Here is a 21,373-nt window from a genome sequence, read left to right as displayed (position 1 = left end):
ATTCAGTCTATGTCTATGAGATAACATTGAACTGTGACTCTCAGGCAGGCCATATGCAATGATCTCATCCCGAAATACACTCTTAACTCTAGTACTACTACAAAGTTTGTAAAGAAGTTTTTAGAAGAAACCCATATAGCTTTTCTACACTTCTTAAGCCAAAGGAACCTAGACATGAAGTTTTAAAATATTTTTATGTCTTTCATGTGTAGGTTTTTGGTAAGAAGCAATGATCTCATCCTGGATAATATAAGTGAGAACAGAAACAGCCAAGTTATTGTCAGAGTTGTGATAATATTAACATATTTTTATTCAGCTGCACCTAGACAAATCATTTGAGACAGACACAGTTTGGTTCCATAAACCTGAAAGTATTTAGAGAGGGTCAGACAAACATATGACACCATCTTCTTAAAAATGATATAAAATACTGAATTTTACAGTTTCATTAGATACAAAAGAAAAAATAAATCACATATACAATACATCTGTTAAGAATGGATCACTGATATTTACAGAGGAAGACATTTTGCATGTAGAACTTGGTCTCTGCATTTAATTAAAACAGCTTTGGCATTTACAGCCCTTTTATATTGTACTGTCAGTACAGTTTAAGATAGAATCAAACTGGTTTAACCATTTGCACTGAGATATATGTGAACGCTGTTACTTTTCATTTTGCGAACTAAATTCAACATCTAAATACAGCAATTAATTCCCAGAAACTTCCATTTAAATAAAACGCTTCTACAGTGCAAATCCATAAATGCAAGTTATTAAAACACATCAGAACTGTTTAGCAAAATATCTGCACAGATATTTTGGTTAGCATGGATTTTGTTAAGCTGCCATCCGCTTTCTCTTGAAAGATGAAAGCATTTTCCATTACCAGTCTACCATCAGATTGATGTTCTTAGTTATCCAAGCATAACAGAGATCAATTTTGCCACCACATGTACGTTGAGGCTATTTCCCAGGAGACGGTAGCATTGTTTCACTGTTACTTTGTCAGGAAAGCCTAAAACAAAACAGATAATACAGTGTAATTAGTCTGGCTTTATTCCTAACTTTTAGTCCGTTCCTTTTTTCAATGAACAATTCTTAATACAGTTATCAGAGACTTCAGCTTACATATAGATTTCATACACACAAACACACAGCCCTAAAAATTCATGAAATTATAATTTCCAACAAGTTCATTGGATTTGGATCAGTTCTTCTATGAGTAGTACTGCCATACCTAAGATTTAAAAAGTAGCCTCAAAACATTCTGCTGTGTATCTAATGCTGATCTAGCCTCTCTTACTACAGCTCAACACATCCAGCAGTCTCAGCAGCAGCAGCAGCACCCAAAGCACTGCAGAACTGCTACTCTAGAGAACATGCAGAGTAACGTGGCCATGGGAGAAAGAAAACATGATTCTACAGATGTAATGAACTGCGTTTCTTGACAAGCTTTATATTTTACTTCCAATCTGAGGTCCTCTAACCAGATATGGCAAATCAAATGAGACTCGCACTGCAAGATACAACCAGCACAGATTAAGCTATGAGCAAGTCTTATTCCAGGAACGATTAAGCACCTTAACAATTTTCCATGTAATTCAATGCTGACGCTGTAGAATGCACTCAGAAATACAGACAGCATCAAAAATGTTCTTCTCATTGTACATTCATGACTAGCAGAGAAAACGGAGGGCCAGAAAACATTAAACTGGTCCAGGTATTGTGAAAGGGCTGTGTGCTGTATATTCAATGTGCAATCAAAGGTGAGCAAGCTTCTGAAAATTGGGGAGTTACCAACAGCCAGCTCGTCTCCTGTAACTGCCCTTGCTTGCACTCTCAGCTTACTCCAGCTGTGAGCTACAGTGCACTTGCTTCAGACTGAGTGAAAAATGAACAGCAGTGGTGATTCAACTACTAGGGTCATTTGCTAAGCTGTTGATACTTGATCATATTTAATTATTTGCTCATTCCCTAAGAAGAAACACCTAACTTTGACCCTGAGGTCATCACCACCCAGCTTTGGTGCATAAACCGTTTGTGGGATGAAGTAGCAACAGATTTGTCCTGAAGTTTGCAGAGCACATCAGAAAAGTCCTTGTCCAAAGAGAGCTCAGGAGAGAACGTGGCTGACAGTGGGTGGGAAGCCAAGGAGGTGGTGTCTGGGAGGAGTTGTTCCATACTTCTCTGCCAGTTATTAATGCTTTGAACGTGGACTGCTTTGGTAAACACATTTTTTGCCAGCTCCAGCCATTCTGCCCAGCTTCCCAGCACTCAAATTTGGGCAACCATTCTTCTTTCTTTGGAACGTTTGCTTGCGTTCCCCTACACAGACTTCCTTAGATGGAGTTTTCACATTAAATCACTGAATAAGGTACAAAATCTACACATTTTAGAAGAGTATGTATATTTAAAAAGTGTATTTATGTGCACACACACACACGCACCTAGAGGCCAAGAGGCTTATCTGAACACTGATAGTTTCAGTTCTCCTTCTGCCTCTTAGCAACTGAAAAGCCTGAATTCATTTTCAGGACTCATTGTTTCCTTTATCCCAAGCCTCCTCCATCTGCCTCTTTGCATTATCTTTCACCTTCTATCTTCTTGGCTCAAGACTAGCCTACATCAGAAGGACAGATTTAAGAACTCATAGCACACTGGTACTTACTGCACAGCTCTCATCACATCATTTAGGTCTTGTGTGTTACCTGGTGATGCTGAAGTCTTGGCGATGTGCACTAGTAGAGTGCTGGCTTTCCACTAGGCTGCCACTTGTTTCTGAATAGCTTACGTACATTACTAACAGGAAAAATGGAAAAGGCCCCCTGACGTCACCCTCATGAAAGCAGGTCGCAGGTGCAAAAATGCTCTGATCACTTTTAATGATATTGCTGTGGGACCCGTGACAACAACTAAGACAAATGACTGCACATTATTTCATTGACCTATAGTGCAATTACTAGATATACAGTTAGATGTTAAAAGCACAAATAAATCTGTTAATGTTAAGACAGAATAATGATTTTAGCTCTGGATCTCATGTACTGGAAAAGGCCATCCATTTGTTACAATAAAGACCCATTTAGACACAGTCATGTTTCTTCAGATAATACTGCAGTTCAGCTAGCAACATGACAGTACCCATGATAAAGCTTCCTGACATTTTCTTCATTTAATTTTCAGCATATAGTTTTCTCATTCTTTAGCTTCTTGGGTGAACATATTTGCAGTGGCTACATTTCCAGGCTTTCTGTCACTAAACATTTCAGCCCAAATGTTGCTACAGAACACAAGAGCAGAGAAAGATAGCACATTTTCCTCCGCAAATGTCACACTTCACAAATAATGACTTGAAATTTAGCATGGGAGAAATGCTGTCCAGCATACACCTTTCACTGTAGCCATAAATATAGCAACTTATAGGTCTTTAAAAAATATATATAGTATGCAAATCCTGACAAGAAACTTAGAGTAGCTAAATTTACCAGATTCCAATCAGCCTAGAGCTAACGCTTTTTTTTTTTTTTTTTTTCTTTCAAAGTACAAAGTGGGAAATGGCTAGATTAAAACACAAAGGAAAGAAATGGAAGACTTGTGACACTGCACTGGGAAAACCTTGTTGAGTATACGAATCAGGAGTATATGACAGTGGAAGGCATTGTATGAGAGGCTTGTTTCATGTGTTGTGGAAGCTGGAAAAGTGGTATAGTGAAGCAGCAAACTGCAAGAACTGTAAAGAAGGTCCCATGGTTAAGGCAGAAGCTGGAATCTGTCCCCAGCTGCTGTGCATTTCTCCAGTGACAAGAGACAAGTTTGTTAAGAGATCACTTTGTAGAAGGTGACTATCTGCGTGCTCCTGAAATTCAGAAGCCTGACTTGTCTTGAGAGTTCCTGCTCCTGAAGACGAACTCAAAATAGAGAAAGCTCAGTATCATTCCAAGCACTCTGAAATGGTAAAAGTCAGGCTTCACAAACCAGTCACCCCTAATTAATGGAGTCATTCAAATGTAAATCTTTCTATCTTTCTGTGCCTTGGTTCTGCCTCCATAAAATCCAAGAAATGTTAACCCTAGTACACCTCTCAGTGGTATTGCAAAGACTGATTTAACATTTGGAAAACACAAGCTATTATAATAAGTAACATATTTAAAAAAGAGAAAATAGATGATCTGGTGCTCAGAGGGAGGTTAAACAGCATGATAAGCCTATACAAGACCAAACTGGTCCTGTTTAGCTCAAATTTCTTTACATCAATCCAAGTCAATACAGAACTGAGCAGTGCCAAGAAAAAGGCTGTCTGCAAAAAGGACAAATTATTAAAGAAGGCAGGGTATGAAAAATCCCACACATTGACATTTAACTCAACATAGCACACTCCTGCAAATACTGTTAAAAAAGTGAGCTTAGCGGTAGCAAACCTAATGATTTTTCAACCCTGATAAAGTTGTTTTAAGGTAATAATTTTAATGCAGTTGTAAGTAATAAAAGAAACTAAAACTGCAACAGAAAGAAATATATGTAAACCATTAGCACTCCTCAGATCCCGAAGTCACTGGGGAAGTGGAAGAAAAGTCTAACTACTCAAGGCTCAAGGTCAGTGGTGTCTTATTTTATGAATGCTCAAGTTTCTGAGAGACAATGCATTGATCTGATGTGATGGCAGCAGGCCAAGTTCCTTAGCAGGTAGTAACAGCTCCACTTCCTTGCCCTTCTTTCTTTACTGAGCAAGGGGGAACTCTGGTGAATTTATTGCAGGCTTAATTCTGGCTGACCTGTGTGCAATGTACTGGTATTGCCCAGTCTTGCTCCTTGACTCCCTTGTTTCCACAAAAACAGTGATAAAATGAAGTAACTGACCAATGGCTTGGACTGTCTTTTCTGGAAAACAGAGAGGGTTTAAAAGATCATTAACTGAAGAGTTTGGTTACTCCTGAACAAAGAAGTATCTGTATATTGTGAAACTGCTTTTCTGTCAGCAGCTGCAAATGTTTGGAAGGGAGAAAGCAAGCAGCTCAAACACTGAGAACAACTAACAGACATCCTAAACTGGCAGGATATGTTGACTTACCACAGTTGTGGGTAACATTGGCTGCTGAGTAAATAGTTTCAATTTTAACACAAAGATATTCCTTCACTGCCATTCAATAATAGCTTTTCTCAAGCCAAAACATTTTTCCTGTCTATGAAGATAAACCTAACCATAGAGGATGGTTCTCAAAATGCATATAGAAAAATACTAGTAGAATGGCAAAAAAAAAAAAAAATTAATACAGAAAGGCTAGCCAATTAATAAGAATCAATCATAAGAATAGAGTGGTCAGAACAAACTTGCAATATAAAATACAAGGATTACTCCCAGTAAAAAACTACATCGGCATTTCTGAAGAATGAAGAACAAATGGGTACTTTGCAAGCACATACCAAATTCTGGAGGGAATCCATGTAGATTTGCTATTTCTCTCGGAGTAAAATACCTCAGTTTTAGTGTTGACAGTTTCCTAAGCTTCTCTTCTTCTGGTAAATTCTCAATGTGTTTAAACACTGATTCAAGCTATAAAGAATATCCAAGACAATCATCATCACTATGCAGGCAGAATATGTGAAATCATGCTGTAACAATCATATCCCGACAGCGTATTTGATTATCACAGTACCAAAGACAATTTGAAAGTATGTTTGGAGTTACGTTTTTGCAGCCAATATCTCAGTACCTGCACTTACAAGAACAAAATCAATGTTGCCATGAGGCAATTCATCATGCCTTCCTCCAGTTTACAAGCCATGCCAATACTGAAGGAGACAATCAAAGGACTAGAAACATTTGTCAATGACAGAATAGTGACTTAATATAACTCAGCAGCAAGACCATGCACACAAGTTAAAACTGTATTAATGCAGCTGTTTTAATACATTTGGTCTGAGATTATTCTGAATTCTGAACTGCATTCCTCTTATGCTTAGAAATACCTTATAATATTAACGAATGGCATAGGGGTGCAGGAGGAGGTGCCTGTCTGCAAAACATGCTTTGTGAAAGTATATGTGAATGTTGATTCATTCATACATTTATTTTTACCTTTCCCAATGCCAAGAAGTCACTTTGTGGTGAACTTAGCATCAACAGAAGAACTTTTCAAAATACTATGTCTTCCCAGATAAATACTTTTGGTATTCAAATGTGTTCAGTTTTGGGCCCCTCACTACAAAAAGGATGTCAAGGTGCTGGAGTGTGTCCAAAGGGTAACAAAGCTGCCGAAGGTCTTAGAGAATAAGTCTTATGAAGAGCGACTGAGGGAGCTGGGGTTGTTTAGTCTGGAGAAGAGGAGGCTCAGGGGAGACCTCATTGTGCTCTACAATTACCTAAAAAGATGCTATAGCGAGGTGGGGATTGATTCTTCTCCCAAGCACCAAGTGATGGGAGAAGAAGAAATGGAAGTTGTGCCAGAGGAGGTTTTGGTTGGATATTAGGAAAAATGTCTTCAGTGAAAGGGTTGTGAAGTTTTGGAAAGGGCTGTTCAGAGAAGTAGTTGAGTCACCATCCCCTGAGGTCTTCAAAAACATGTAGCTGTGGAGCACAGTGACATGGCTTAATGGTGGACTTGGCAGTGCTAGGTTGAAGGTTGGACTAGATGATCTTAGAGGTATGTTCCAACCTAAATGATTCTATGATTCAGTATTGAACATTTGACAATGTTTACCAAATCGCATATACTAAAATGGCCCTAGAATCACAGCATTGCACTTTAATTTGTCCACAGAATTAGTAAATTTTAATGTTTTTTAATACCCCTGTGAAATCTCTGCATGACACTACAGAAAATAACAGCAATTCATTCTCCACAGAGAGGCACATGCATAATCTTGGTTTAAATAAACTGTTGTTTAGGAACTCTAAGTAGATGAATTGGAAACTTAGTTGCCATAAAAAGTAGTTTTAAAAGCATTTCTGTTATAATATTCAGAATAACAAAGCAGAAGACAAAACAAGTTTTAAAACAAATCATTCTTTTAGGTTAGTCTAGACTTTCTTACCTGTACATCCACTGCTGTCTGCAGAACTGAGCCTGTCCCTTCTACATAGTGTCCATACCTTAGGAAGAACAACAGCAACAATCTTAACTGAGTATTTTCATTGGACCTCACAGAATGGACAGCTGCAAGGATGCAGGGTGAGTTTCATTTGCTTTAATTAACAAACAGCCTTCTGGATTGATAATGCAAAAGGCCTTATTAGCAATGCTGATTCTTGGAGTGCAGTAGACTCTGACCATAATCTTTGGGGATAAGTCTGCAAGCAGTGCACTAGGGTTGAACCATGTACCTTGGTACCTTCAACCATGTACCATGTTCATAGCTGAACCATGAACCTTGTATAAGGCAACCAGCCAGGGAATTCAAGCACAGCATCATCAGGAAGGCCCATCTACATTGCCAAGGCTCATTTTACACTAAGGCAAAATAAACATTTTGGTCCTAGGCTTCTAATTGGCTCATATTCAAAGGAGGACCATTACTGTGATCCTGCAGCTTTTAGATCAATCCATTAGGAACAAATCTGTTCAGTCAGATTTAACTTTTGCTTGCTTGCAGATTTTCCACAAAGGGAAGGAAGGAACAGGGGATGGCTGCTATGCAGAGCAGTAGAAAAAAAGAAAGGAAATAAAAGAAAAAACTAACTAGTAAGTAAATTTACATTTTAAAACCATAATGCAGCTTTTTTGGATGCTTTGTGGTTGATTGCATAACAACATGTTTACTCTGTGCTCTCTTCCAGGCTATCATTTAAATATAATCATGGGCTTTCGGAAACATGCTCCAATGGTCTAACTATGATAACATATGAATGCTCTGAACAAAAACAGAGACTGAGTCAAATCATCACTGGCTTTTGCTAAGTGTAAGAACTTCGGAAGATCCTGTGAATCAGATGGAAGTGGTCTACATCGACCATTAACAGATACTATCCTTTAGTTTTCTCTGTGTAACTGTACAGAACATGGTCTTCACAGCTGAAACAAATTTGCATTTCAAGCCTAACTCCACAACAAATAAAGGAATACTTGGCCTTCAGCAAAGACACAATGACCCAGGAAGGCTCAAATCTTCAGAATTTCTTCTTCAGTTGGAAAAGCTTACAAGTAGTTCTGCCAATACCAGTTAGACCAACACAAATTTTTAAAATTAAGTACATACAAAACGTATTTCGGATCAGGACAAAATGACGTGAACACCAATGCAGATTAAAAACACGTGAAATTGAATCATGCTGTAAATATATAACATTTAACTGGATAGCAGCACTCTGAAAATTCCTTAATGCCATGTTTAACAAGGTAACACATGCAGTATTGAGGAATCCTCATCGTCTTATACAGCAACTGATCTTATTTCAGATGAGCATATCTGAGCCATAATAAATAGATGAGGATAAATTTCAAAGTGGTAATTAGAGTTTTATTGGAAGAAAAATAGTTTTAACAAGATTCATGTTATATAAAATACTCCAGTCAAAGTAACTGTCACTGCAGTAAAGAATGCACCAAAAAATAAATAAAAAAATCTGGTTGATGTAGCAAGATAATGTGACATATTTAAAAATGAAGATCACCATACTCTTTTTTATAAATGAATGGTATGGGAGGTTGGTTTTGTTCTGGGGTGGTGCCTTTAAAAGAAAAAAAAAAGTGGCCAGATGGCCAGTGTCAGCTGGATTGTTATTAATTGTTATTGCAGCTGCTGACTACAGAAAAATTTGCATTCCTACCTTAGACTCAGAACATAATTAAAGATGGGAAGTTTTACCACAGTAAAAAAAAACGATGCATTGATTTTTGGACATTTCATTACCACTTAAAATGATTGAAGCTGATGGCTTAAGAAATTGCAGTCTTAATTTTCACCTGACTCAAGACTGTTTCCCCACCCCCCAGCTTTATTTCTGTAAGCTTTTAAAAAAACTTCATTTTACACACTTAATATATTATTTCTAGGTATACTGTGTCCTATATCTTGGGTAATAAAAAGGTGAATTCCACAATGCTAGAGAGAGTTTCTGTAACTAACATTACTCTATTTTAGAAGGTATCTCTTGTCAGTAGAGCAAGAACTTACAAGTAGGTCCAGGATAATCATAACTAAAGAAATAGTTTTCATTTACTTTGTCCTTCAAAATGGCCAATTTCCTCTCTCAGAACTTCAGTCACTACAAACACACTCCCTAGAGAAACCATGACATTTGTACTCTCTCAGGGAACTCTGCAATTGTTTTCAAATTAGCTAGGAGTCTAAGGTCAGAAGGTTCTGGTCTATCTCTCAGACATCACAGTTACACTTTGCCCTGTACTCCACCAAAGCCTTTTGATCCTCAAAAGACGGAGTGGTATGACAAAGGGAGAAAGGCAAAAACACTGATGTGATATCAGTGTTTGAGGTCCCTGAAATAGCAATGACTGGAGGAGGCATATCTGGATTATCCTCAGCACATGGATCTTGCTGGAGAAAACTAAGGACTGATCACAACCGGGGGAAAATGTTTTTTTGTTTTGTTTTGTGTTTTTTTTCCCCAGCCTCAAATTTGGTGATCAGTATGATGGGTAAGAAAGACACCAGACAGGTACCACAGAAAAGTGATTCTCTGAACCACTCAGCACTGTTTTGCTCCATTCAAAGTCTTTTCTAAATCTGATGCTTCAGAGAACTCCTGGATTGCCCACAGCAGCAACTTACTCTTGGCCTCAGAAGAAGACCTGGATGAAGCCTAAACTAGAATTATAATCTTCTTCTTAGTGCTGAGCTGTAAATAATATTACTGCATGGAGGACCATACTGGAGAATTTTCCTTCTCCAATTCTTTGTTCAAAAAGAACAAAGACAGACAGTAAATCAGATTCTTACATTCTGAGCCGAGAACTACCACAACTATCCAGCATGACTCCTTCCAAATCAGCAGAAGGACAATAGTCACATTCGATGTCAGATTTCCTGCCTCTATATACACATGTAGACTTCATTTTAACTATTCAGAAGTCTCCTTGGTGTGAAATTAATAAACATGACCACAAACTGCCATAGCATATTCTAGTGAAGCCACAAATGGCCAATTTATTCTTTATTGTATTTAACGCGAATGTAAGAGATTGTAAAAGATCATTCTGGCATTAGGCTTTTGTTTGACTGCTCCGGTCAGACTACTGGCTGAAACAGATCCCACAAGGTGCTGACTCCCCCACAACTCAAACACTGAAGGCAGAAAGTGCATCTATCAATGAGGGATGGAGGAAGGGCTTTCCTGTTGCAAAATTTTTTTAAAAAGCTGAGGAGAGAGAATTTCACGTCAAAAAGTTGAAATCACAAAATCTGTAGGAATTATGTCAAACTGACATTCTAATTCCTATCACTAATAAAAAGCCACTGTTACAATTAGCTTTAACTCATTAACCAAAAGTCATTTTGTTGAAGCATCTTGAGAATTCAAAGACATGCTTCCAGGCTCTAACTGGCACTTTCCATAAAAATGCATTCACTGGAAAACCTCCTGACAGGTTGTCTGTGGGATTTCCAAACGTTCAACAGCCTCTGGTAGTCAAACTCAAAATTCCAAAGCACAAATCAGAAAACCACTAGACAGAAAAGCACTGATGTTCTGTTCCATCAAATAAGATTTGTAATGCGGCAAGCTAACTGGTTATATGACATATGGCCAATCCACAGCTATTCTGACTACACAGCTGAAAAATCCAAGAAATCAATAAAATGTACAGCGGAGGCAGTTTTAATGAAGAATGGATCTGTCATGCATGCCACTCTGTAACTTCAGTGAGCAAGATAAAGAAATTCATTAATGAATCAGTACTATACCCGTCTACTGGAACTATATTTCCGCAGGGGTAATTAAGCTTCTGTGAAGGTCAACAACAAATGGCAGTGTCTGTTGTGAATGCCTTTTTTGAGTGGGCACATGGTGTTCTGCCAGACAGATTCTCATGCTGGCATTCCACTGGATCAGGAAGCATTCTATGTAAGGAGATTTTTACTTTTTTTTCCAGGGTTTTTGATGAAATAACTCCTTTCTTTTCAAGTACACAAGCAAAAACACACCTACAGTTTCATGACATGACTCAGTAATATCTTCTTTGCAACTCACCCTTTTGTAAAGCAGGTGGATCTCCGGCAAGTGGGTTTAACAATGTCTAACAAGAAAGCGTAGCGCACCAAGAATTTGGGTGCTAAGAAATACCGACTCATTTCTTCATTTTCCTCTTCCAGGAAATCTTTTAGCATTTGAATAGAGGAATCATTGTCCTGATTATGTTTCCTTGCAATTTCTTCTGCTGTTTCAAGCTTAAAAAGAAAGGCCCCTTTTGGTAAACTCTTATTGCTGCTGCAGTGAGGACCAACATTTGGATCCAGACTCTTCTCTCCAGAAGGCAAAGAACTAGATTCACACACTTTATCAACAACTTCATCCTTACATAACTCCTCTAGATCCTGAATCTTGTCTTCTAGATCTGGGAATCTTGTCAGTATCTAAGAAATAAATTGTGAGAAAGATTAAGGAACTGCATTTGATGAACAACTTGACAGCAGAAACTACGGTAAGAATTCCTTCAGAGATGCTCAAGTGCAAGTAACCACCTGGCATTATTTTTATAAAGATTAAAAAAAAATATGTTAGCATCAAGACTGGCTGACCTAACAGCACTGATGACAGGAACGACTGCAATAACTTCCCTTATAAAAAACATTTCCTAGGATATGAAAAAAGTAGCAGAACACTTTTTTTTTTTTCTAGCCCACCATCAGTCACTGCCCCTCAACTGCTTAAAGCCATCTAAGCCACTGGCATACATCTCAGTCCTTAGAAGACACAGCACCCAGGCTGAAAAAGAAGAGACAGAATTTAACTTTTCTAATGATATCCCTTTTCTTTCTATCCCTTCATCCCCACATACCATGAAACTGAAAATTTAAATCTCAATCTTCATTAAACAAGGCAAATTTAAATAACAAAAATTAGACTCACCTGACCAGGAGCATGAAAGAAAAATGGCTCTTGCTGAAGCTTTGCAATTAGAAAATACCGCAGCCTAGAATTGGGAATGCCAAGCTGTAAGCAAAATGTAGCAAAATGTTATAAAGGTTATGTACTAGCATTTATAATAATATAACTATGCCACACTAATACATTTTGTCACTTTGGAGATGTCAGCACTAGCTGATACTACTAAAACACTTATGATGAACCATGAACATAACTCCCATGCTTAAGTAATCTCAGGGAAACAAGCAGGCAATTATTTTTTTTTTCTTACGATTTTGAGAGATTTTTTTCCCCTGTAAATGGACAGGAATATAAACAAATTTTTATGGGAGGTGAGAAAAAAATGACTTGCACCATTTCTTGGCATAGGTACTGCCTATATATATGTATATATATATGTATGTGTTTTTTAAAAAGCAAAAATATTTCTCTGCTTTTTTGAAGAAGCAGTTAAAAGACATCTAACAATGAAACAAATGTACTACAACTGGTTTTCAAGCTACTCTCTACCATCTTCTGTCAAATATATACAGCACTTTATTGATTCCATTTAGTCTTGCACAATCTGAGATCTCTCTCAACTCTTTCAGTTGCCAGGGAAACGTGCAAACAGAGGCCCTCCTCCCACAAATGACAGAGTCACATTTTCTGTGCTGGGAAAATCACATGCATCAGCACTTCTGAAGAAATGAGGCTCCTGCAGGGAAAACTACCCTCTTAGTCATGGTTTAAATTCATAGCTACTTAAAAAAACCACCAACTGTTAGCAAAGAAATACAGGACTAGGATCTCAACAATAATAGCAGTATGATCGTGCCAATGTGTGGATGAGAAATCAGAAGTCCCGTGAGATGGCTCTCATTCAAAAGAGTATCTTCAGTTCTGGGCATCACTCTCTTTTCTAATAAAATAGATAATTTTTAAATGTCATTGGACTCAGTATAGTTTGAACAGTTATTCTTAGAATAAAATTACTACTCACACAGGTTGGAGACAAGAGAAATTCTTGATACTTAAATCCGCATGTTACTAGTGTTCGCAAAAGTTCATTTCTAAAGTGAGAAGAATTGAAAAGCAATTATGCCCTTCACAGGCTCTTATACACCCTTTAAAACCTTTTCTATCCTACGTAAAAACGCATTACATGCAATACCTTAGGTACCAAGACTTTCATCACATTCAGTGAAAGAATCAAAGTATTACAGATGGGAAGTCATCCATTTCTGAACTTCAGGAGACAACATTTAAAGTTCAGTGTTACTGTAGCTGAAAATAACTACTACCACATTCACAGATACCTCACACCTACTTCAGTACAAATACCCCTTCAAAAAATATCCCATTTCAAGAAGTGTACGTCTCTAGATGAGTGTGCCAGCAAGCAAAGCAATTAGAGGGCAAGGCATTTTCTTTTTTGTGAATTATTAAACAGGAGATTAAACCCACTACAAATAGCTCACTGTTTCTCTCTGTCATGCATATGGCATCAGCTAAGCCTAATAAAAGGGCTAATTGAAAAATGAATGGCTTTAACAATAAAAGCAAGGTTGGACTGTGTTCTATAAACATCAGAAAATTGCTGAAAAGGACACCTTCTTGGAATAGGACACCTATTCCATGCAGGTTGTACCAGGCTAAGCATAAATCATGAGCTGTGACCTGCATCTGGCACTGTGTATGATGCTGCATCCCAAGACAAAGCAAGGATCCGGCCTGGTGTGGTCTTTCTTTAGTACCTTACAAAGGTACCAAAGAAAGCAACTACATTCGGTTGTGACCTCAACACAGGATACCAGGATCTTCTGTCACGGAAAAAAAAAAAAAAAAACCCTGAGCGCTACCCATATTGTTATTTTTCTTTGAAAATTAATGTCAACATTTTCTGATGGATGCAGGATCATCAAAGAAAAGCAATGAAACAATGAATCATAGAATAACTTAGGTTGGAAGGGACCTTAAATATCACCTAGTTCCAACACCCCAGCTATGGGCAGGGATGCGACCTACTAGATCAGGTTGCCAAGGACCCCATCCAACACAGAGTGAATTTGTTCAAGTTCTAACATACTTTATCTACTTAGAGAAATAAATAGTTATTTAAGAAGGTCCTTTCACATCCTAAGACTTTAATTCCTAGATTAAAACTGTATTTTTAACCTATAGCTGCTAACTGTGCCTTCTCACTCTTTTCTTCACTTAAATTCTAGGAACTAAAAATCCTGTCTTCTTCTAAAGAAGACAACCTTTATTAAAAACTAAGCCATGCATATATTAGACTTTACCTCGCAGAAGAGGATTCAAATCCTTTAACATTTTCTAAAAGTATGTATTTTGGAAGCTTCTGGAGCCTACAAGATAAAAGAAAAGACCAGCAGTTCAGAGTTACAAGAACTACATTATATTTATCTACAGATTTGTTCAGCTACAAGAAAGATCAAAACATTCCCATGCCATGTTAATTATCAAAGTTTAAATTCTGAAAAGAAAAAAAAAAAAAACAAAACTCAACTTTCAAGGTTGCCTAGATCAAATAATGCCCATTTGAATTAGAAATGTAGACTGTTGGTAATTTAAAAACAAAAAATGACTTTTGTTCAGATGTAATGCTGTACCCCGTGCATGTACTTGTGAAAATGTTAACCACTGTTCATTTCCTAAATCATATGATTATTATTTAAAGATTAAGTTTGTAACAGAATAGACAACTGTCAGGAGGAAAAATACCACTACATAGCCATAGAACAGAAATCTTACTTTCTTTAGTTAAAGTACTTAAACCTGAAATCAGTGTTAAAATATCACATCAACTTTAGAGATAACACATCAAAGTCAGCATGCATTTAACTGCTTTAAGAAATGCAACATATTTAGAGTTCAAACTACATATATTCTCAGTTTTCTACACTTTTTCATTTTTATGTGGGGGGAAGGGGAAGGAGCTGCCTGAGGTTTAGCAAGATCAGTGCAGAGGTCTGGCAATAGGCTCATTCCAAAAACAGCATATTAAATCTCTGGAGAAAGGAACATAAAACTGCCAGGAACCATTCTAGCAATTTAAAACCATAGATGATTCAGCTTCAAGTGTCTGGGAACACCTCCTGCCACTGACTAATATAATACTCTAGTAATAATACTCTAGTAAGGCTAGTGCAGATATATACGGCTGCTGCTCTGAGACCCTGTGTGTGGCACGTAGGAATAGAACACTTATGCCAGCAGGCAGCCACTCCATGCGCATTTAACAAGTGATTTTGGACTTGCACTGATGTAAATCACAGCAGAAGTTGGTTTTGCTAGTTCTTAACTAACATCAATTACAGAAATTCAATGAAGAATTAAAGTGTTTCACAAGAAATTTGAAAATGAACATCAAATATGAAAATACTAAAAGTAGTATTGAACTGAAAAAGAAGCCAACCTACCTCTAAAAGAATGGAGAATATCTGTTGGTACATTTACCCATGCTCAACATCACCATCACCCACTCTGAAACTTATTTTTGAAGTAATAAATCCAGAGCAGTGCTTGAAACGCAAGAGCTCGTACCGGATCAACGTGTCACAAGGCAAATAATCACTATACAAAGAGTAAGTGTTAAGTACCTGGCACATTTTAACATTAGTAATGTGTCGGTAAAATTAGCAAACTTTGAAGTTTGATTTCCTGGGTTATGGCTTGAACATAATAGACAGCATCTGGACCACTTGGGCCAAACTTCATGTCCAGTGGCTGGGGCTTTAAGGATTTCCCAGGCCTTTCCAAATCTTGGACTTGTCCTTTCCATGCCTTTAACATTTGCCTTTCCAGGCTATCTATCAGCCTCATTTTAGCTACATTTCATTCTAAAAGGAGGAACATAAGGTAGGAAGAGCCAAGCGATGAGAAATTATTCTATAATTTTCACAATTTCAATGCATGCAGTACCAATTTAGAATGCAAAGTGATAATTCCTATATTAAGAAGTTCCCTTTTTTGGGCTGAAATACTCCTTACTCAATGTCTGGCAAATATGTCATTTCCAAAACATACACAAACACTATCTCATGAAAACATAAATCTACTGGAACCAAGAAACTCTGCAGAAGCCACCATCTTGAACATATTACAGACAGCTCACAGTAACTATTGCCTCAAGAAACAACCTGCCCAAGGGAGATAAGGATGTCTCGTGGGATGTCGAGATAAAGTGTCACAGCCAAGCCCAGCTCCTTTGCATCGTCATGACGAAAAACATATGTCCTGTAGTGACTAAAGCTTTGCTTTTGAGAAGGAAAAGCCTTTGCCCTTTATCCAGCTAAACCCACAGCAACCAGGAAAAAACATTTCCATGTTAGTGCACAGCACTGCCCCCAAAGCAGCCCTCCTCGTAATGGTGTCTCGGTTTACTGGAAAGGAATACTGAGGTCAGGATTCTCTTATGGATAAGGAAGGTACTATTATTCTGACAAATGATTAACTTAGTCCACTACCTGCAGTTTTTAATTTATCATTTTGAAAAGTCAGTTGTGAGGAGGACTGAGCTGAGTTTCTTATTCAAAAAAGCCAAAACATTTTTCACATTTTTTTTAAACCCACATATCCCTCCCCCCTTTCTTTTTGTCTGTGCTAGAAATGGGAGAGTAATAATAATCTAGCTTTTTACCTATTATTTGTCTAACTTACTGGGATACGGAATCAAGTCAAATGGTTGTTGTGTGTTCTCTGCCACAGTTTTCTTTGGTGACCCCAGTCAAGCTTCTCAGCCCTTCTGTGTCTACGCTCTCTATCTGCTGGTGACGAGTGCAAAGAGGGGGTCCCACCAACATTGCCAGCTGCAAAGCTGTTGCTGGAAGAAGAATGAAGAAACTCTTCTCCCCATACTAACAGCAGGTTGAGAGAAAGAAATACAAGGCAGGGGAGGAGGAAGAGACAGACAGACAGACAGACCTCTCTCCCTCCTCCTCCTCCAATTCTGAATGTAAGAGTAACCCACAAAGGAATGATCACAGAGAGAACAGTTGTCCTGGTCTCCAGCAGAAGCAGGACTACCAGGAACAGTAAGTGGATTGGTGGACTGTCATTGATGCAAATTTTCAAGCTGATGCCCAGTGGACATCACAGTCCAAAAGCAAAGATTTCTGCAAAATAAATCTCCCTGAGCAACTGCTTGGTTTGTAGCCCCATGAAGGTTTCTTATAGTGCTATGCATCTCTTTGCAAAAAGAACTACAAGCATCACTTGGAGCTGATTTTAACACTTCTTGGTAAGAACAGTTTAGGTCAGCAATAAACACTTTGCTTGGATTTATTGTTTCAAAACTTAAAGCCATAACTATTTGCATTATTCATCCATTTTTATTAGGAACCAGTCCTGTCTGACCAGACAAAAACGGCACAGATGCACACACAAAAGAAGGGCACTGTTCAGACACTTCAATGCTATTTGAAACTTTTAGGATTACAACTCAAAACAAGTGACTTACCACAAACCAAACAAATACACAATCTGCCCCAAGATATCTAGAGGCAGCACCAAGAAGACAAAATAGTCATTTTAAGAAAAAATGGATGGGAAAGGAGGATGTATTGTATTGTGCGCCCAATAACATATTTTTAAGCAAACTCTTTCAAATGCTACCTATTCACAAGGTGATTAAATGTTGAATCAAAGCTCTTTAATGTGGCGTTTCAAACAATTTTCAGGTTTGCATGATGTGTATTAGCAAACTATTATACTACCTGTTCCTGTTTTCAAGCAAAGTCAGTGCAAGGTTGATGCTGAACTGAAAATAAACATTATATCATAAACTGAAGAAGTTGGATAGCCACAGTTTAAACAGATACACAACTAAAAAGAAAACCAGACAAGGAAGGCCTCTACAATAATTATGTGGTGATAATGACATTAATACAATACAAGAATTTTATAAGTTACATATGATCATGTGAAAATAAATGAGTAATACAGTGAAAGAGTTGTAGTATCCCTGCAAAACATTATGGATTACTTGTCTGGCTACAAAATAAAACACCTAGCTGGTAACAAAGGCTGAAGAGTCAAGGTGGAAGTTAACTTGTACCTTGGGAGAATATCAAGAATATAGAGAAAGCTCTTTGTCCGCGGATCAGATACATCACCTTGTAGGCCAATTCTACAAAAGAATAAAGAAACACCAGTGGGTTACTTGCAGAAGACCATCATCTCACTTACATTTTTCTACAGAAGGCTTAGAGTTTTGGCTTTGAGCTTTGAAAAGAGATTCTGCAAAACCATCAGGTCCACACATGAGGACCTGCTCACAGAGGCAGTGTCCTACAAAATGCTCTAAGGAATGACAGTCTGACCTGGAATCCATCAGCTCAAGAGATTAAAATCGAAGCATTCAGTATTGAAACCGACTCCCCAGTCTGCAAAGCATTTAGCTTTGTGGCCTTAGCTAGCAAAAACCTTCTGAAAAAAAAAAAATAAAAGCAAAACAAAAAACAAACCAAACCAAAAAACATACACACACCCTGAAGCTCCTGGGAATAGCCAGCTATTTTATATTGAATGTGTTAAATAAATTATTCATACAAACAAAGGCCTCAGTGCTCAGCATTTTGCAAGATCAATCCCCGTGTGAATAAGTTTGTAACCAATTTTGTAACATCAAACTGGACAGCTCAAGTAGGTTACAATAATGATAATAATACCCTGGCTTCCAGGCCAGGGTTCCCCTAACTTATGCTTGTATTAGCTCTTAAAAAGACTTAAACCTTGGTAGAAGAGCTTTAGCACGTCTCTAAGATAGTCAGTCATACACAGACTACTCTTTTTATTACATTATAAAAGAAAAATAACATAAAATTGAAGGAATTATCCCACCATGCATCATATGTTGGCACAAATACATTTGTATAGGTCGGCACTGCTTTAGAGAGAATTCTTTTTAATCTTAGGGCACTCATTTGAGTTAAGCTTTCTTACACAAGTAATTTCATCACCATCAACAGATCTGTTCATAAAGCTACTCCTTTGTATAAGTATAGTAAAGAGAATCTTTCCTCCAGCGATCACTGCTGTCAACCTATCTGAATTTGAAACCAAATGGATAAATAAACTCCCAGTAGGTTCTGTTCTTAAACACTGAGATATTTCTCGGTCATACACAAAATCCTTTCAAAGCCTTTACGGTATGTTTTCAAAATCTTGTGCATGTATGTAACTTACGTGTATATCCAGACACTGATACTCCTAATGTTGGCTAAAATAGAAGCATCTCCAGAATCAACTGTTTGTGTGTGTGTGCAATTTTCAAAGTACAAATAAGAACAGATTCCACTCTTAGTCACAGGCAAAAGTGAGAAATTCCAATTCTCCTTCTGGAGTTACCCCAGTGAAATATTAGATTGGTAATTAAGGTAAAGAAAGCACTCCAAAACACAGAATCCTTTAATTCCACTGTTACACAAACCATAATGTGTGCAAAATAGGTGCTTTAAAAAGCTTAATTAATTTTAACTGAATTAAAATATACATTAAAAGAAGTGTGATCAATAATTAAGATTCAAATTGCTGCATTTCTTTCACTTTAGTAAAACTCGTGGTGAATAGAGCCACAAAACAGTTGTTTTGGAAGATAAAGCTACACAGATGAACCAAACACCATAACACTTGGAAACATTTCTCCCTTAACAGTAAAAATCATAAAAACTTCACTTTTCTCCAAAATGTGCTGTATCTACCTTGTAAATGGCTGACAAGGAGGGCTCATCAAAATCATATCAAAAGATAATCTGTCAAATTCTTTCAGTGTAATGCCCTGAATAAGAAAACAAACAAACAAAACAGGATTTTTGAATATTGTAAACTGTATGAAACTCCAAAGTCATCCTTCAGATAAAACTATCCCATTAATATCCCAGTTCCTAGTTAGAAAATTAAAAACAAACAACCTCCCTAATCACCCCTTTAACCTAATAACTTCATTCTTTTTTATCTTAGGAAACCATACAAAACAAATACGTATCAATTGTTTTGAAAATGAACCAAAACACTGATAATATCAGGATCTATATGTAATCTTGATTTTTTTATCTAATCACTCTTTCAGAAGAGATGTAGTATTTCATGGTTCTTTCAGCTGATCACATCAAAATACTGACAAGTTATTTCTCCCCATCCCTCCTCCAAATAGAGTACTACTACATCTTTGTACATCAAAAAAAAGTCTTGACATATCCAAAACAGATGAAATAAATAGCAGAATTTCTCAGAAGATGAAATACCTACATGATGTAAACACAGATGTGCCTAAAAATAACATGATAGACCCTAGGTTACCATAAGAATTGATGCAATGGCACTCTTTGCCTGAGTGCCTTCAGACAGACTTGTGGCAGTATGGACTCAAGAACCAAGCAGTTATCCTCAGAATTTCAGCCTATTTCTACCTCATGTACAGCAGAGTAGTTCAGATTAAGCACCTACACACCCAAGAAGTACCTTACAGAAGAAATATACATACATCAACATTAAAGATGTGCTGTTTTTTTTTCTTCCTTTTCTTATAAGAGAACACCCTAGAAGAACACTGACATGAACTAATTATCTTTCAGCACAAATGAAGACACTGTTTTTATGGTATTGCAGTCTTGGTGTGAAGGTTTTGGTGAACTGCCTTTACAGAGCAGAACTGTGAAAAACCATGGGCTTTGGCCATGCATGAGGAAACAGGACTTTTCATGACAGTGAAAGGTTACACATACTGAGTATACTCAGCATACGGATGTTATAATCAAATTTTTACAAAAATGCCATGCATATGTAGTAAATGCAGGGGATTTATCTGAATTTACAGTAAGGCTTACTTTCTGCTGGAGAGCAAAAAAATACACGCATACATATTTATGTATTTTAAAGGAAAAAATATGTATTTCATACAACAATTAAAAATTGTCTGCTTAGTGGCAGTTTCTGAGATATGATAAGCATTAAGATCATAATCCATGATTTCTAATTCACCCTGCACACAATAAATAATAAACAGAAAATGCTGTACGTGGTACACGTCATAGCTTATCTATCGGTTAACCTTAGACAGATGTGTTTTAACTCTTAGGAAGTCATTACCAATGCATCCTGTGAAGTTTACTTCATTCTAGTTTTTTTGCTGAGTAAAAATCCCACAAAGCCACTATATGGTTGAAAACAATAGTTTTCAAAGGCAAGACAAAGAAATCACTGCCTACATATTTTGAAGGATATCTATACAGCAAAGTGTAACGTAACTGTCCACAGACTAAATCTGCTATTTTTTCCAATAGATTTAAGGAAGGTCTTACTGACTGTAAACTATTCTTCTCTATTATA

General features: G+C 37.3%; 1 protein-coding gene and 1 long non-coding RNA gene across 9 annotated transcripts in view; one reads left to right on the top strand and one right to left on the bottom strand.

The window, feature by feature from the left end:
* Nucleotides 1–286: 286 nt before the first annotated feature.
* The window catches only part of TRDMT1 (tRNA aspartic acid methyltransferase 1), a 30,641-nt gene continuing 9,554 nt past the window's right edge, over nt 287–21,373 (bottom strand). For 3 of the 8 annotated variants that reach the window (XM_084510518.1, XM_084510514.1, XM_084510517.1), the window contains 9 exons: nt 19,747–19,823; nt 18,102–18,173; nt 14,326–14,391; nt 13,026–13,095; nt 12,026–12,109; nt 11,147–11,529; nt 7,036–7,093; nt 5,425–5,554; nt 287–1,018 (listed from right to left, as the gene is read on the bottom strand). In XM_084510518.1, the coding sequence (XP_084366644.1) occupies nt 918–1,018; nt 5,425–5,554; nt 7,036–7,093; nt 11,147–11,529; nt 12,026–12,109; nt 13,026–13,095; nt 14,326–14,391; nt 18,102–18,173; nt 19,747–19,784 (1,002 nt within the window). In that variant the 5' untranslated portion in view covers nt 19,785–19,823 and the 3' untranslated portion in view covers nt 287–917. Of the gene's footprint in view, nt 4,882–5,424; nt 5,555–7,035; nt 7,094–11,146; nt 11,530–12,025; nt 12,110–13,025; nt 13,096–14,325; nt 14,392–15,645; nt 16,171–18,101; nt 18,174–19,746; nt 19,824–21,373 lie in introns of those variants that run through there. The other 5 variants (XM_084510512.1, XM_084510513.1, XM_084510511.1 and 2 more) reach the window with 5 other exon arrangements.
* On the top strand, nt 16,194–17,325 carry LOC311432252. The gene is made up of 2 exons (XR_014689916.1): nt 16,194–16,473; nt 16,754–17,325. It is a non-coding gene; the product is annotated as an uncharacterized lncRNA (long non-coding RNA).

This window comes from Aythya ferina (genome assembly GCF_964211825.1).
Source record: "Aythya ferina genome assembly, chromosome: 2".
Lineage (NCBI taxonomy): Eukaryota > Metazoa > Chordata > Aves > Anseriformes > Anatidae > Aythya > Aythya ferina.
The sequence above is the reverse complement of the archived record's forward strand: the minus strand, read 5'-3'. Positions and strand labels throughout refer to the sequence as shown.